The sequence below is a fragment of the Grampus griseus genome (assembly GCF_964374135.1).
Source record: "Grampus griseus genome assembly, chromosome: 17".
In the NCBI taxonomy this organism is placed as follows: Eukaryota; Metazoa; Chordata; class Mammalia; order Artiodactyla; family Delphinidae; genus Grampus; species Grampus griseus.
In genome coordinates, this window is record NC_139011.1 from 33425606 (window position 1) to 33443969 (window position 18364).

The 18364-nt window shown below is 43.6% G+C and overlaps 1 protein-coding gene across 1 annotated transcript; it reads left to right on the forward strand.

Annotated features, from left to right (window-relative positions):
• Window positions 1-2434: 2434 nt before the first annotated feature.
• On the forward strand, window positions 2435-9653 carry LOC309835221 (histone-lysine N-methyltransferase SETD2-like; the record flags this gene model as incomplete). The annotated part of the gene is given in 11 exon segments (XM_082674644.1): window positions 2435-2567; window positions 3057-3191; window positions 3194-3315; window positions 3319-3334; window positions 3337-5507; window positions 5509-5570; window positions 5572-6688; window positions 6691-7756; window positions 7759-8234; window positions 8238-8429; window positions 8431-9653. Coding segments are annotated over 11 exon segments (6627 nt in total). The 3' UTR covers window positions 9568-9653.
• Between the last annotated feature and the right edge of the window lie 8711 nt (window positions 9654-18364).

Genomic DNA, 18364 nt, shown 5'->3' on the forward strand with positions numbered 1-18364 from the left:
AAGCAGGGATACTAGCTAGAGAGCTTTCGCAAATATTCGGTCAAGAGCTGGTGATAGAGCATGACCTGGTTAACTGAGTTGGAGGTAGTTCAAGTTTGGAGGAAACTAGAGCAGGGGTCATGAAGGAAAAATATTTAAGCTGAGCCTTGAAGGAAGATATTTCCAAGGGAACCTTGGAAAAAAAGCACAGATAACATGTCTTGAGCAGTGAATAGTCAATGTGGTAATGGAACAAGAAATGGAAGAGAAAGTTGAAAGATTGAGACCAGAAAGATGAGTACTTTCAGAGCCTTACTTAACCTGTCTATTTGATGCATAAAAGAGCAGTGAGAGAAATTAATAGACCAGAAAGACATGGCTATGTCTTAGGAGTGACAGAGGAAGACCAGTCAGATAAGAGGATCAAAGAAAAAGGGGTTATCGACCATGTAAATATTTTGGTAGGATGAAGATTAATGCCACTGATAACTTGAGGCAGATTCAAATTGTAGCGGCTGAAGACAGATTGCAAGCAAATAAGCAGGTGGGGAAAACTGCAAGTCTTCATTTCACTACAGGCTCTTTCTTGGATTTCAGCAGATACAGGTAAAGAACTTTAGCTTGAAAAAAGTACTAGGAGTCTAGGAGGCAGAGGCTGACAAAGGGAAAACCAGAACATGACTGTAGGAGAATGCCTGAAGATTAAGATGCAGGGCAAGAGAAAAAACAAAAAGAAAAGCTGCTGGAGCTCTGTACCAGAGAATGAACATAAGGTACAGTGTGATCCAAGGCAATGATGGAAACCATGCTTTGTGAAAAGAAGGCTATCAAGCTTCAATATGTGTTTTTGCCATGGCAATTTGAGAGACTCATGTTTTTATATAAACATCACACTGAAGAAGGAATATCACAAGTGACTTCATGAATCATCAGACTGAGAATTTGCTCTTGAATGTGAACACTTTACTGAATATAAAATCCTCTAGATAAAGTTTCACTTTTGTAGCAAGGTCTCTTTGATTATAAGATCACTTATAGAAATTAAATCGTTTCACATTATTTTACCTTTTTATTTTCTAAAAATGTGTTAGGTAACATGCAGAAAATATGTGAATTTCGGGGTTACCTAGAGTCTTGAATTTCTTTGAGTAAATAGGAAATAGACTCTGGAAGTACCTATAGTGAACACCTGTTATATGGCTGCCCAGTGTCTATTTTTCTTCCTTCTTGGAGTAATAGCCTGAATTTCTTTTCAGCACCTACCCTGTCCCTCCATTCTCACCGTTGTGATTTAGATGGAAAATGGGCCTCACCTGCCCCAGAGAAAGGCCCTGACTCATAGAGCCAATCTGAACGTGCCATCTCTGAATGTTTTGGAACATTTGGGCACGATTACCTAAGTTGGTCCAATCAGTGACTCTTAAGACACTTTTGCTGAATATATGATATAGATTCTCTGTTTCACAAAAAGGATTCATGTAATTCTTACAGTTCCTCAAAGTCAGTTTAGGATTATCAAATGGGGGGTGGGCGGGAGGGAGAAGTTTGTCCAAAAACAGTCAACACCAGGGAAGTTACAGTTAAAAACTGAAAGAAACTAGGTTCTAAGTCACATTATGTGAGCTTCTAGTCTCACTCCTAGCAACATGTATCTCTGTAGTTTCAAAGGAAGTTAATTGGTTCGCTCTATGTAAGCCATTCTCAGTTGGGTTTTTCTATTAGTTGCTGTACTTGAAAGCTTCCTAGGTGACAGAATCTGTGACCTAGACCCTAAAGCCTATGTGTCACTTTTCCATCAGCTGTCAGCATGTTGGTGAACTCGTCTATGGAAACAAATGTCATTTTTATGAAAAGTGAGCATTTTGGGACCCTTATGTATGTTGTATAGGTTCTTTAGAATGTTTAGTTTTACAGAGAAACTTTTTTTTTTATATTAAAGATATTCAGCTCACCATGAAAAGCATAAGAGACTTAGAAAAATAACTAAAACCTGCTTATAGTTGAAGGCCCAACTACACAAAAGTTGGATTTGAAGGTTGTCCCTTATCTATTTTCTGACAGCAAATATTGCAGGATTGTTTGTTTATATTAATGTAAGTTTCAATATATGTTAATTATGAATAGAACAAGCCTAGAAAGTGATAAAACCAATTCACACTCAACTTGTCAAAAGAAATAGTAATAAGCTTCTTCCCTTAAGTGAAGCATGTTAACCTCTTCCCCACCCAGGTTCTAAAGTAATTCATAAGTAGACAAGAGGTATGTGGAACATGATGTATTATCTTTATTACTAATAACCCTCATTCTCTAATTTCAGCCTTATATCTGTGTAAAAGAGGGCTTCCTTACACTGAGCCCCATAATGATACAGACATACGCATCCAGCCACAGACAGCACTGGCCCCAGACTATTTTGCCGCCTGCCCTTGTAAGACTTATGGAGAAATGGGGCCCAATGCATGCTTTCTGTGAGCAGCTTATTCCCAAAGAGAGGGGAGAAAGTGCTACTCATGCTCACTTCTTTGTCCCAAACTCAAGCAAGTCATCACACCTCTACCAATCTAGGTCCAACCAGGAGACAGAACACGGTAAATTTAACCAGAATTCTTAAGTGAATTATAGAGTGAAATAAATACAATTACCCCTCTGTATCCACGGGTTCTGCACCCCGGATTCAACCAACCGTAAATTGAATTGCAGTAGATTGAATCCTCGGATGCAGAATCCTCCAATGTGGAGCCCCGAGGTACTGAGGGCAGACTGTACTACTCCATTTTATATAAGAGACTTCAGCAATCGCAGGGGACTGGCGGGGGAGCCTTAGGGACTGGCAGGGGGAGCCTTAGGACCAATTCCTTGCTCATGCTGAGGGAGGACTGCGTGTTGAGAACTCTTAACAGTACCCTAGGGCAGAGGAGAGTACCCAAGGAAAGGCAAGCTTGGAAGAGGATCCCCCTCTGGCATTCATACCTCTGAGGGAATAAAATTTAAAGGCAGTACAAAAAAAATAAACACAGAATTCTGTTTGGGCCTTCTCCCTCCCTAATGCCCAGTGTGCATCTGCATTACACATTAAGCAGAGCTCCTGAAATCTTCACGATCTAAAACAGAGAGAGATGATAAATATTTTAGCTACTCAAAACTTGAAAGCGATACTCGTTATATATCTTCTCGCTGTAGATCAGAGAGAGCACGAAGGCGGAGCAGGTCTCGTTTAAATCTGACAGAGGTTCTAGAACTACTTCATCCTATTCTCGGTCAGAACGGTCCCATTATGATGACTCTCATTATGATGGTCGTTACCGTAGGAGCTCCCCTTATCGAGAGAGGGCACGCTAGTCTCGGCCATATACCAATAACAGGGCAAGACTGACGGATACTGTAAAACTGAGTCCTCTTACTTAGAGATGGAAAAAAGAGGAAAGGATTCTTCAAAATTAGAAGGAGAATCCAAAAGGACTTCAGAAAATGAAGCAATGAAAAGATGTTATTCTCCCACTAATGACCAGGGATTCCGACGCGGGTCATCATATTCTAAGCACGGTCAGAGTGCTTCCCGTTATAAAGCTGCCCCTTCAAAACCTGCACCCAAGTCTGATCAATTTAAAAATTCTTTCTGTTGTACAGAATTGAATGAGGAAATCAAACAGCCTCATTCTTTTAGTTTACAGACTCCTTGTTCTAAAGGTAGTGAATTAAGAGTGATTAGTGAAGTTCCTGAAAGAGAGAAGATTGGGTCTCCATCCCCATCAAATCGATTAAATGATTCACCTACTTTTAAAAAGCTAGATGAATCACCTGTTTTTAAGTCTGAATTTATAGGACATGATAGTCACGATAGTATTAAGGAATTAGACTCTTTATGTAAAGTGAAGAATGATCAATTAAGAAGTTCTTGTCCCACCGAATTTAATATAAACGGATCTCCTGGGGCAGAATCTGATTTGGCAACATTTTGCACTTCTAAACGTGACACTGTTTTGATGTCTTCTGATGATAGTGTGACTGGATCAGAGGTATCCCCTTTGGTCAAAACGTGCATGCTTTCATCAAATGGATTTCAAAACATTAATAGATGTAAAGAAAAAGACATGGACGATACTCGCATGCAGCATAGTAAGTCAGAAAGCCCATTTAGAGAAACAGAACCTCCAGTGTCGCCACACCAGGATCAACTAATACCTTTGCCAGTTATGACTATAGATTATTCCAAAACAATAGTTAAAGAACCAGTTGATGTGAGAGTTTCTTGCTGTAAAACCAAAGATTCAGATATATACTGTACTTCAAACGACAACTGCCCTTCTTTGTGTCATTCCGGAGCTGAAAATACTGAGCCTTTAGTAACGAAGATTTCTTCAAATAGCTTTATGAATGTGCATTTGAAATCAAAAACAGTTATATGTGATAATGGAAGTCTGACAGACCAGCACTCAAAATTTGCATGTGGAGAATATAAGCAGAGTGTTGGTAGTACTAGTTCAGCTTCTGTTAATCATTTTGTTGATTTATATCCACCTACAGGGAGCTCATGTATTGCTTCATCTCTTCAGAGTCTTCCAGCAGGGACAAACGTAGACAGTTTAACTCTCTTGCAATGTGGAGAGAATACATCTCCAGTTTTGGATGATGTGCTGAAGAGTAAAAGCTCAGAGTTTTTAAAGCATGCAGAGAAAGAAATAATAGAAGTAGCCGGTGGCCTTCCTGATTCAGGAAGAGGATTTGCTTCCTGGGAAAACAGGCATAATAATGGACTATCTGGGAAATGTGTGCAAGAGGCTCAAGAAGAAGGGAACTCCATACTGCCTGATAGAAGAGGAAGACCAGAAATCTCTTTAGGTGAAGAAGGTGGAAGAGGACATACACATACTTCTGATGACTCAGAAGTTGTATTTTCTTCTTGTGATTTGAATTTAATCATGGAGGACAGTGATGGTGTAACATATACCTTAAAATGTGACAGTAGTGGTCATGCCTCAGAGATTGTATCCACTGTCCATGAAGATTATTCTGGTTCTTCCAAAAGTTCAAGTGATGAAAGTGATTCAGAAGATACAGATTTTGATGATAGCAGTATTCCAAGAAACCGTCTTCAGTCTGTTGTGGTTGTGCCAAAGAATTCTACTTTGCCCATGGAAGAAACAAGTCCTTCTTCTTCTCGGAGCAGTCAAAGTTACAGACACTATTCTGACCACTGGGAAGATGAGCGATTGGAGCCAAGGAGGCATTCATATGAGGAAAAATTTGAGAGTATAGCAAGTAAAGCCTGTCCTCAAACTGAGAAGTTCTTTCACAAAGCAACAGAGAAGAATTCAGAAATCTCTCTTACACAGCCCAGCCGAAAACAGATAGATAATCACCTGTCTGAAATTGCTCATCCTCAGAGAGATGGGGTTGATAGTACAAGTCATACAGACACAAAATCTGACCCTCTAGGTCATCCAAATTCTGAGGAAGCAGCGAAAGCCAAAATAACTTCTCGGCAGCAAGAAGAGCTGCCAGTTTATTCTTCTGATGATTCTGAAGATGTCTCAAGTTAAGTCTCGGCAACAGACCACTTTCCCTAACAGGCCAGATAGCAGACTGGGAAAAACAGTCAAATTTTTCTTCTTGTGAGATCTCCCGAGTGGATGGTTTCCGTTCATCATCGGAAGAGCTCAGAAATCTAGGGTGGGACTTCTCTCAACAAGAAAAGCCTACTACCACATATCAGCAACCTGACAGCAGCTATGGAGCCTGTGGTGGACACAAGTATCAGCAAAGTACAGAACAGTATAGTGGGACACATAATTACTGGCAAGGCAATGGCTACTGGGACCCAAGATCAGCAGGTAGACTGCCTGGAACTGGGGTTGTGTATGATCGAATTCAAGGGCAGGTACCAGATTCCTTAACAGATGACCGTGAAGAGGAGGAAAATTGGGATCAACGTGGAGGATCTCACTTTTCAGGCCAGTCCAATAAATTTTTTCTGTCCCTTCAGAAGGACAAGGGGTCAGTGCAAGCACCTGAAATAAGCAGCAATTCCATTAAGGACTCTTTAGCTGTGAATGAGAAGAAAGATCTTTCGGAAAACTTAGAACAAAATGATAGGAAAGATAAAGGGCCTCTTAAAAAAAGGAGACAGGAGTTGGAGAGTGATTCTGAAAGTGACGGTGAGCTTCAGGACAGAAAGAAAGTCAGAGTGGAGGTAGAGCAGGGAGAGACAGCAGTGCCTCTAGGCTCAGCATTGGTTGGGCCTTCGTGTGTCATGGAGGACTTCAGGGACCCAGAGCGGTGGAAGGAATGTGCCAAACAAGGGAAGATGCCTTCTTATTTTGATCTGATTGAAGAAAATGTTTATTTAACAGAAAGAAAGAAGAATAAATCCCATCGGGATTTTAAGCGAATGCAGTGTGAGTGTACACCTCTTTCTAAACATGAAAGAGCTCAAGGTGAAATAGCATGTGGGGAAGATTGTCTTAATCGTCTCCTCATGATTGAATGTTCGTCTCGTTGTCCAAATGGGGATTATTGTTCCAATAGACGGTTCCAAAGAAAACAGCATGCAGATGTGGAAGTCATACTCACAGAAAAGAAAGGCTGGGGCTTGAGAGCTGCTAAAGATCTTCCTTCGAACACCTTTGTCCTGGAATATTGTGGAGAGGTACCTGATCATAAAGAGTTTAAGGCCCGGGTAAAGGAGTATGCACGAAACAGAAACATCCATGGCCCTACTATTTCATGGCCCTGAAGAATGATGAGATAATAGATGCCACTCAGAAAGGAAACTGCTCCCGGTTCATGAATCACAGCTGTGAACCAAACTGTGAGGCTCAAAAATGGACTGTGAACGGACAACTGAGAGTTGGGATTTTTACCACCAAACTGGTTCCTTCAGGTTCAGAGTTAACATTTGACTATCAGTTCCAGAGATATGGCAAGGAAGCACAGAGATGTTTCTGTGGGTCGGCTAATTGCCGGGGTTACCTGGGAGGAGAGAACAGAGTCAGCCTCAGAGCAGCAGGAGGGAAAATGAAGAAAGAACGATCTCGGAAGAAGGATTCGGTGGATGGAGAGCTAGAAGCTCTGATGGAGAATGGTGAGTGTCTCTCTGATAAAAACCAAGTGCTCAGCTTATCCTGGCTAACGGTTAGAATTGAAACTTTGGAACAGAAACTTACCTGTCTCAAGCTCATACAGAACACACATTCACAGTCTTGCCTGAAGTCCTTTCTGGAATGTCAGGGGCTGCCTTTGTTGTGGATCTGGATGGCAGAGCTACGTGATGGCCGGGAAAGTAACCAGAAGCTTCAGGAAGAGATTATAAAGACTTTGGAACATCTACCCATTCCTACTAAAAATATGTTGGAGGAAAGCAAAGTGCTTCCTATTATTCAACGTTGGTCTCAAATCAAGACTGCTGTCCCTCAGCTGAGCGAAGGAGATGGGTATTCTAGCGAGAATACATCACGTGCTCACACACCACTCAACACATCTGATCCTTCCACCAAGCTGAGCATAGAAGCTGACACAGACACCCCCAAGAAGCTAATGTTTCGCAGACTTAAAATTATAAGTGAAAATGGCATGGACAGTGCGATTTCTGATGCTACCAGCGAGCTAGAAGGCAAGGATGGCAAAGAGGACCTCGACCAGTTAGAAAACGTCCCTATAGAAGAAGAGGAACAACAGCTACTCACACAACAGCTACCTGAATCTAAAGTTGATAGTGACATTGCTGTGGAGGCCATTAAGCTACCCACATCTGAACCAGAGGCTGACACTGAAATAGAGCCTAAGAGAGCAATGGCACAAAACTAGACGAACCTATTGCTGAGGAAACACCATCCCAAGATGAAGAGGAGGGTGTGTCTGATGTGGAGAGTGAGAGGAGCCAGGAACAGCCACATAAAACAGTAGATATAAGTGATTTGGCCACCAAGCTCCTGGACAGTTGGAAAGACCTAAAGGAGGTATATCGAATTCCAAAGAAAAGGCAAACTGAAAAGGAGAGCACAATAACCGAACGAGGAAGGGATGCTTTTGGCTTCAGAGATCAAACAGTTGCCCCAAAGACTCTTAACAGGTCAAGAGAGAGAGACCCAGACAAACAAACTCAAAATAAAGAGAAAAGGAAACGAAGGGGCTCCCTCTCACCACCACCTTCTGCCTATGAGCGGGGAACAAAAAGGCCAGGTGGCAGATATGATACACCAACTTCTAAAAGGAAAGTACGAATTCAAGATCGCAATCAACTTTCTACAGAGAAGCGTTGAAAGTTGTTTGAGCAGGAGGTAGCTCAGCGGGAGGTTCAAAAACAACAGCAGCAGCTGCAGAACCTGGGAATGGCGTCTCCACTGCCCTGTGACTCTCTTGGCTACCATGCCCCTCATCACCCCTTTGCTGGCTACCCACCAGGTTACCCCAGGCAGGCCTATGTGGATCCCAGCAATCTTAATGCTGGAAAGAGTGCTCCTCCCCACACCCAGCATGGATCCTGTGTGTTCTCCTTCTCCTTATGATTATTCTCAGCCCTTGGTGGGACATTCTACAGAACCCCTTGCTGCCCCTCCACCTGTGCCCATGGTGCCACATGTGGCAGCCCCTGTGGAAGTTTCCAGTTCACAGTATGTGGCCCAAAGTGATGGTGTGGTACACCAAGACTCCAGGGTCACCGTCCTGCCACTGCCAGCCCCAGGCCCAGTCCAGGGACAGAATTATGGTGTTTGGGATTCAAACCAACAGTCCGTGAGTGTACAGCAGCAGTACTCTCCTGCACAGTCTCAAGCAACCTTATATTATCAAGGACAGGCTGCTCCAACTGTCTGTGGTGTGACGTCACCCTATTCACAGACAACTCCACCAGTTGTACAGGGTTATGCCCAGCCAAGTCTTCAGTACATCCAGGGACAGCAGATTCTCACAGCTCACCCACGAGGAGTGGTGGTACAGTCAGCCACAGCCGTGACTACAATAGTTGCACCAGGGCAGCCTCAGCCCTTCCAGCCACCTGAAATGGTTGTGACAAATAACCTCTTGGACTTACCACCCCCATCTCCTCCCAAACCAAAAACCATTGTCTTACCTCCCAACTGGAAGACAGCCCGAGACCCAGAAGGGAAGATTTACTACTCCCATGTGATCACAAGGCAGACTCAGTGGGATCCTCCTACTTGGGAAAGCCCAGGAGATGATGCCAGCCTTGAGCATGAAGCTGAGATGGACCTGGGAACCCCAACATATGATGAAAATCCCATGAAGACCTCAAAAAAGCCTAAGACAGCAGAAGCAGACGCCTCCAGTGAACTGGCTAAGAAAAGCAAACAAGTATTCAGAAAAGAGATGTCCCAGTTCATCGTCCAGTGCCTGAACCCTTACTGGAAACCTGACTGCAAAGTGGGAAGAATTACCACAACTGAAGATTTCAAACACCTAGCTCGCAAGCTGACTCACGGCGTTACGAATAAGGAGCTGAAGTACTATAAGAACCCCGAGGACCTGGAGTGCAATGAGAATGTGAGACACAAAACCAAGGAGTACATTAAGAAGTACATGCAGAAGTTTGGGGCTGTTTACACACCCAAACGGGACACTGAATTAGAGTGACCTTCAGGGCCAGGGTGGGAGGACGGGCAAGCTGGTAGGAGAGACTCTGGGGAGAAGAAATCCCGTGGGCCCTCTCTCCCCACCCCACTGTCAGGGCTGTGCTACTGATGACACATCACCCTGGGGAATTCAAACCTGCAGAATGAGCTCACAAAAATAAGCTCCATCTACAACAAGCGGTCCCTGGTTGTGAGCTGTTGGTAGAGGCCATCTGAGGCAAGTGTTTAGGCCCTTGAGACCTTCCCTTCTGAGACCCCGGCCAGGCCTGACCCCACTCTCAAGGCTGGGCCTCCTCCTTGGCGGTGCTGTCAGCGCACAGACTCATGCGCATCCCCACCCACGACCCCTTACCCTGACGATCTGTATTATATTTTAATGTCTATGTGAATATATTGAAAATAATTTGTCTTTCCTGGTTTTTGGCTTTTGTTTTGCTTTTAAGTCTCTGCGTGCTAGGATCACAGAAGACTTTGTAAGGATGGTTTAAGTTCTCCTGCAAGGTTTAATGCGTTATCATGTAAATATTCCAGAGCAGGCTGCCTTGTGGTTTCGGCCAGCCTTGTGCTATGTTGATAAGATTGATTTACTGCTTAAAATCACTTTACTTGGGGTTCCCTGGTGGCGCAGTGGTTGAGAGTCCACCTGCCAGTGCAGGGGACGCGGGTTCGTGCCCCGGTCCGGGAAGATCCCACATGCTGCAGAGCGGCTGGGCCCGTGAGCCATGGCCGCTGAGCCTGCGCATCCGGAGCCTGTGCTCCGCGACGGGAGAGGCCACAACAGTGAGAGGCCCGCGTACCACAAAACAAAACAAAAAAAACAAAAACATCACTTTATCCAATTTTTACTGAACTTTTTATGTAAAAAATAGAATCAATTAAAGAAAAAAAAAGGATAAGTCTATGCCTTCAACTTCTAACAGGTGGAAGAGTTCTCAGTGCTTTCTGAGAATCTGCTTCCCAGGTTATAATACTCAGTTTGGCTCCAACAGAATTCCCTTTTTCTTAACTTGATAGTTAATTGAATTTTGGAGAAGGTGTGGTTGCAGACAACCACTGGCTGGTGAGAAAGTTTGCTGGGTTGCCTGTGCCAGAGCTGGTTTAGGGTCATCTGATAAACAGGAAACAATCACTTAGGACACAGGCAAGCCAAGGCACCTAAGCAGGTTGCTGAGGAAGCTGGGAGGTTTCTGCTGGTGCCAAGCCAGAGCAGACATTGCCCACCTTGGAAAGGTCTCAGGAAGAGCCCTGCAGGGGGCAGGAAAGTCAGGCCTGGTCATGCTTGGGAGTGTGCGTGGTGAGGGCTGTGGGCTGCTACAGCATGAAGCCAGAAGCACATGGTGTGCCTCTTAAGACCGCAGCAAGGTGATCACCAAGGCTCCTGGGCTGGGGCTACAAGGTAGTCAAAGGACTGAGCACTCTGGGTGTGCAATTGGAGAATGAATTTGGAGCTGGGAAGCAATAAGTTCATAAGCAGCTCAGTCGACCCCTTTGACTTCTCTGCTTTCATATGCACCATTCTACACACATTTCAACGCCTGCCCAGCAAAGAAACTACATTTTAGCAAGAAACAGCTAACCCTCTGATAAGTGAAGTTCTTGCCCTTCCCCCTGGTAAAACACAAACCCCAACGGTCATTGAATCCATTGCTGCCTATATTAATTAGGCCTCAATTTCAGTCTTAGGTCCCACTAAAGACTACACTGTAAAGTTGACCTCCACCTAGTGTTATATAAAATTAAAATGGGAAGGAGAAGTTAGAATAAACACATACATATAGCAGAAAATATGCAAAGCTACCAGCCCTGGTTTCTGTAGTTATTCACGAGGTCAGAGTTGACGTCTATAGCTTCCACCTTCACCCACTTATTCCCTGTTTTCCTTGCCCACAGCCAGAACCCACAGCTCCATCCAGATTCTTTACTGGTAGAATGATTCAATCCTTTCCTTCTGAATGGTCTGAATCCTCAATTGTCCTGCCTTTTTCCAGTTCCTGTAGCTTTCCATTGATCTTTACTGTTGGCATGGAAGTACTGAAGGGAACCTCAGAAAATCTCCTGGGTTCCAGAAAAAAATCCTCCTTGCTTCCATTGTAAAGGCAACCAATTTCCTGTGGTAACTGAGATCATAACACCAGTAGATTAACATTTTTCACCTGTTGGTTCAGTGGTATAAGGAGTGTAAGATGGCCAGGGGGCAGTCTGTGGTAGGCAGAATTCTAAGATGGATCCCACAATTCCTGCCCCCCTGGGGTAAACACCAGTATAATTTCCTTTGAGCACTGTAGGGACCTGTAAATACCATTGGATATCACCTTCATGATTATACAACAATATGGCAAAAGGAATTTTGCAGATGAAATTAGGGTCCCTAATCAGCTGACTATAATTCAACGGGAGATTATCCTGGGTGGGTCCAACCTATCTAATCAGGCAAGTCTTTTAAAAGCAAAAGTTCTATTCTCCAGGATAGATCACATGCTATGCCACAAGACAAGTCGCAGTAAACTGAAGATCAAAATCATATGTTGGGCTGCAACCCACAGGCCTGCAAGGCTTGTAGTTGCCAGCCTCAAGACTGAAGAAAGAGCCTAGAGACAGCAACAGAGACATCAGTGACTTATTGGACAAGGGATCTTACACACCTGAAGCAAGGTCCTGGAGCAACACCTCACTGTTTGTGGCAGACAGCAAGCAGGACATCCAGCAGTCTTTGCTACCCCGGGGAGGAGGAGGCTACCATTTATAGGGGGAATTAATGGTCAGGTTGGCTCATAAATCACCAGAGAGACCAGCAGCTGGGGCAGGAAGCAAGCACATAGGCAGTTACTAATTAAGCCCTATAATTAAGGAGATTGGATAGTCATGTGCGTGAAGCAGGTACTGGCTGAACAGGGGATATACAGAGCAAGAGGACAGTCATCTTGAATGGCGTGGTCAAACACTCCACCCTTACATACCCTGTACGACCTTTATAATCTTGGCCCATACTTCTTCTGCTATATCCCCGAGGACAGGTAGGTAGAAGTACAACTGCAACCAAACACCACAAATGCAATACAGACAGTCCAACAGGTGGGCTTTGGAACCAGGAACTTATCAAGTCAATTTTTCATGGACTCTCAGAGGTTGACAATGGCATTTCGCTGTAGAGCCACCAATCAAACTCATTTCTCAGTGAGGCCACCATTGTCACCCAGTCCACAAACAGATTCCCTTCACTCAGAGTAGGGCAAGCTGCAAGATGTCTAACAGGCACAATATAGGGAAGATCATGACCATTAAGCAAAACACAAGCAGTAACATCATTCTGAGGTAATGCCACCCCTGTCCACGTGTTTTGTCCTGGCCTGCGATACCATACCACCTGCCCACCCTCAGTCTCCACAGCCAGTGCCGAATACTGGAGAGGTGGTGTAACAGTACACAGGGTTAGTATAATGGTGCCTCTCTACAGTAGAGGCCTGGATTCATTACCTTAGTAATCTGAGGTGGGGCTGGGGAGAAGACAGGTGAAATCTGTAAATCCCTTTCTGATCCTATTCCCCAATGGGACAGCAAACCCAAACCACTGAAGACTTACCTGCCAGTCCTCAGGGCTATTTATAATATGTTCCCCTGGGGATAGATCCTGTGAAGGGCAAAATGAGTTGCTGTCCTGACCTGTAGTTGGCAACAGTCCTTCGGTGGTCAGCAGTTGAACTCGAACAGTGTTGACTAGTTACCTCCAGGTTAACATGGCATCGGCACTGGGATAACTGCTCCTGGGATGTGTCCACGTGTTAAGAGTGAGTTTCCCACCTCAACTGTTGTTTAAGTAGTCTCTTCATAGCCCGGCAGCAGTGGGGTTGTAAGGCAGGTGGAAATGCCCCTGTACGTCCTTTGTATCGGCCCATTCCTGAACTTCATGGCCAATAAAGTAGATTCCTTGGTCACTATCGATGTCCACGGGGATCCTATATGTTGCATACAAATGAATAGTGGTTGTCTGCATGCTCAAAGAATCGGGTAGGTTTTTTGTAATGTCTTCCACCTGTTGTAATGTATCCTAGACTGCATATAGCTGTTGTTCCATCACACTCTATCATTGCTCTGCCCCCTTCCATAGTTGGGACCAGAAGCCCAAGGGCACTCTTATTATGTTGCTGTTGCCACAGATCTCAACAAAACACTCCCGGGTAACAGGCTATGTTAATTCACAAGTCTGTCTCTGAACTCATATCCCTAAAGCCTGTGTCTCTAATTGTTTAGGGGTGGTAGGTCAGGGGTATGCTTGTATTTTGTAGATAATCCAGGTCCTTGAGTTTTGTCTCTATTCACCAGCCATCCCCGTGCAGTCAGATGAATGAGGAGCACTGGGCTGCTACTTTTAAACTGGGAAAAGACAGGTTAACAGGATATCATCAACATAATGGAAGAAAAAGACATCTCTCATGGTACACAGCTACCACAAGGCCCCACATGCTAGTAGATGGCCTCCTCCCGATCACCTCCACAACTTTCTGTTTCCCATCCTTATGTCCTGACATCTCAGCTCCCAGGAGTTTTCTCACCCAGAGACAGCAACAGAGACATCAGGGATTTATTGGACAAGAGAAACTTACACATGAAGCAAGGTCCTGGAGCAACACCTCACTGTGCGTGGCAGACAGCAGGCAGGACACGGCAGCAGCCTCCACCACTCTGGGGAGAAGGCGGCTACCATTTATAGGGGGAATTGATGCCAGATTAGCTCATCAATTACCAGGGAAACCAGCAGCTGCGGCAGGGGGCAAGGAGGTAGGCAGTTACTAATTAAGCCCGATAATTAAGAGGATTAGAGAGTCATGTGATAAAGCAGGGGCTGGTTGATGAGGGGAGGTACAGAGAGCAAGAGAACAGCCATCTTGAGGGCCTGACCATACATCATAGCAAGCATCTTTTCTGACCCAGTGCTATGAGACTAGAAATCAACTACAAGGAAAAAACTACCCAAAACACAAACATGTGGAAGCTAAACAATATGCTACTAAACAACAAATTGGCCATTGAAGACATCAAAGAGGAAATAAGAAAATACCTGGAGACAAATGAAAATGAAAACACAATCCAAAATCTATGGAATGCAGCAAAAGCTGTTCTAAGAGAGAATTTTATAGTGATACAAGTCTACCTCAGAAAACAAGAAAAATATCAAATCAACAATCTAACCTTACATCTAAAGGAACAACACACAATACCCAAAGTTAGTTAAGGAAAGATACCAAGATCAGAGCAGAAATAAATGAAATAGTGACTAAACAAAAAAATAGAAAAGATCAATGAAATTAAGACCTGGTTCTTTGAAAAGATAAACAAAATCAATAAACCTTTAGCCAGACTCATCAAGAAAAAAAGAGAAGGCCCCCCAAAATAAAATCATAAACAAAAAGGGGCAGTTACAACAAACACTACAGAAGTACAAAGGATCATAAGAGATTATAATGAACAACTATATGTCAATAAAGTGGACAAACTAGAAGAAGAGGACAAATTCCAATAAAGGTACAATCTCCTGACTGAATCAGGAAGAAGTAGAAAATATGAACAGATGAATGACCAGGAATGAAATTGAGTCTGCAGTAAAAAATCTCCCAACAAACAAAAAATCCCAGACCAGATGGCTTCACAGGTGAATTCTACCAAACATTTAAAGAAGAGTTAACATCTACCCTTCTCAAAGTAGTTCAAAAGATTGCAGAGGAAGGAACTCTTCCGAACTTATTCTACGAGGCCAGCATCACCCTGATACCAAAACTAGACAAAGATAACACAAGAAAACAAAATTACAGGCCAATATCACTGATGAACACAGATGCAAAAATCCTCAACAAAATATTAGCAAACTGAATTCAACAACACATTAAGAGGATCATACACCATGATCAAGTGGGATTTATTCCAGGGATGAAAGAGATTCAATATCTACCAACCCATCAGTGTGACACACATTAACAAACTGAAGACTAGAAATCATATGATCAGCTCAATAGATGAAGAAAAATCTTTTGACAAAATTCAACATCTATTCACGAAAAATAAAAAAGGCCACCTACTGAATGAAAGAAGATATTTACAAAGACAAATATTGTTTGGTTTCACTTATATGTGGAATCTAAAAAACAAAACAAATGAACAAGCACAACAAAACAGAAACAGAGTCATAGATTCAGAAAACAAACAGCTGGTTGCCAACCAGACTTATCATGGCGATTATTTTGAAATGTATAGAAATATCGAATCACCATATTGCACAAAAGGAACTAACATAGTGTTGTAGGTCAATGAGGTTTCAAAAAGAAACAGACACTTATGGAAAAAGAGATCAGATTTGTGGTTACTAGAGGTGGGGACTGAGGGGAGGGGGAAGTGGATGAAAATAGTCAAAAGGTACAAACTTCCAGTTACAGAAATAAGTACTAGGGATGTAATGTACATGACAAATGTAATTGACACTGCTGTATGTTATCTGTGAAGGCTGTTAAGAAACTAAGTTCTAAGTTCTCATCAGAAGGAGAAAAACATTTTTTTCTCTTTTATTTTGTATCTGTATGAGATGATGGAGGTTCACTAAACTTATTGTGATAATCATTTCAAGATGTACTTAAGCCCAATCATTATGCCATGCACCTTAAACTTATACAGTGCTGTATGTCAGTTATATCTCAAGGAAACTGGAAGGAAAAAAAAGTTTCATAAGATCCCATGCTGGCTAGGGTAGGGAGAACAGAAATTCTCCAACACTATTGGCAGGAGTGAAAATTGTCATAATAATTGAGGGTAAGTCAGTGATATATCAAAATTTGAAACATGCTTCCTCTTGGACCCAGGGATAATTTGCCCGACAGGCACTCTTGCAGAAATGCCCCAGGACATACCGTGTGTGCAAGGAAATTTCACTGCAGCATTGTTTGAAACAGCGGGAATAGAAAGCAATGTTAAGTCAGTCAGTCACTAGGGTCTAGCTAAATAAATGATGATCTATTACCACAATGGAATGCTGTGCAGCTGTTTACGAGGATGAGGTAAACATACATTTGTCTACATGAAAAGACATTCTTGGGACTTCCCTGGTGATCCAGTGGTTAAGACTCTGTGCTTCCACTGCAGAGGGGAACGGGTTCGATCCCTGGTCGGGGAACTAAGATCCTGCATGCTGTACTAGCGGCCAAAAAAACCCCCAAAAAACAAAAAAAATCCCACCAAAACAAGAACAACAACAACAACAAAGATGTTCTTAATGTTAAATGAAAGATAAAAACATGTTTCAGAACACTAAAAAAGCAGAAGAGTTCTCTTGCTAGTCTGGAAGCAAAACAGCCATGTTGAGATAGGAGGGGCTGCGTGGCAAGGCCCTGAGAACGACCTCCAGGTGCTGAGAGCCATCCCCAGCTGACAGCAAGAGAACAGGGACGTTAATCATGCAGCTGCAAGGCACCGAGTTCTGCTAACGACCACATGACCTGTGCAGAGGACCCTGAGCCCCAGGTGAGATTGCAGCCTCAGCCAGCACTTTGATTTCAGCACAGTGACACCCTGAGCAGAGGACTCAGCTAACCTGCTCCTAGATCCTTGACCCACAGAAACCAGGGGATAAAGACCTTTCTGTTATTTTAAACACATAGTCTCATCTTCCAGTTCGGTGGAAACATTGTTGTATCCCCTGGCAGAAGCATTCCCTTATTGGATACTTAGATATCCAAACCAGCAGAGCTCAAAGTCGTCAGGACAGGAAGCAAAAATCTGCAAATGGGTTATAAGATGTAATAGTGAGAGAAGCCACTTGCACTTCTGCCACTTGTATTCTGGCTATAGGAGCGAGAACACCATGTAATGCTTTCTGATCCAAAGCATATACTGCACCTGTAAGACAGAACCCCATTCTTTCAGGATGTTGTCTACCAACTGGTACCATCAATGAGTCCTCAGTAACCATTTCCCCTCTCATTTAGGCCAGTCACTCCCAGGTGATGGGGGATGTGGAAAGACGAGTTAATTCCATGGGACAAGCCCTATCGCTGCACTTCTTCGCTGTGACATGAAGTTTCTTGATCAGAAACAATGCGGTTTAGAGACTTACCTGGTGGTCCAGCAGTTAAGACTCCATGATCCCAATGCAGGGGGGCCTGGGTTCAATCCCTGGTCAGGGACCTAGATCCTGCACGTCACAACTAAAGATCCCGCATGCGGCAATGAAGATCCCACATGCTGCAACTAAGAACCAGCACAGCCAAATAAATAAAAATATATATATATACATATATAAAAGAAACAATCCTGTTTAGAATGTAAGGTGGTGGATAAGGCATTCTTGTGAGTCCATGAATGGTAGTGCTAGCAGAAGCATTAAGGGCAGGGAAGACAGATCTGTATCCAGAATATAGGTCTATTTCCATGAGAACAGATCTCTGCCCCTCCATGATAGAAGTCCAGGGTAATCAGCCTGCCACTAGGTGACTAGCTTGTCCCCCTGGGAATGATGCCATATTAGAGACTCCAGGCTGGACTCTCCATTGGCCCATTAGGCACTCAGCAGAAGCACTAGCCAGGCCAGCCTTAGTAAGGGAAATGACATGTTGTCGAATCCATACATAACCTCCATCCTTGCCACCTCAGCCTCTTTGTTTAGGGGTCTATTGAACTAGCACTGCAGTGCTGGGGAAAGAAGCTGACTCACATCCATAGCGAGGTACTTTGTCCACCTCATCATTAAGAGCCTCTTGTGCAGTTGATGGCCTTTGGTGGGCATTCACATGGGACACAAATACCTTCACAGTCTGTGC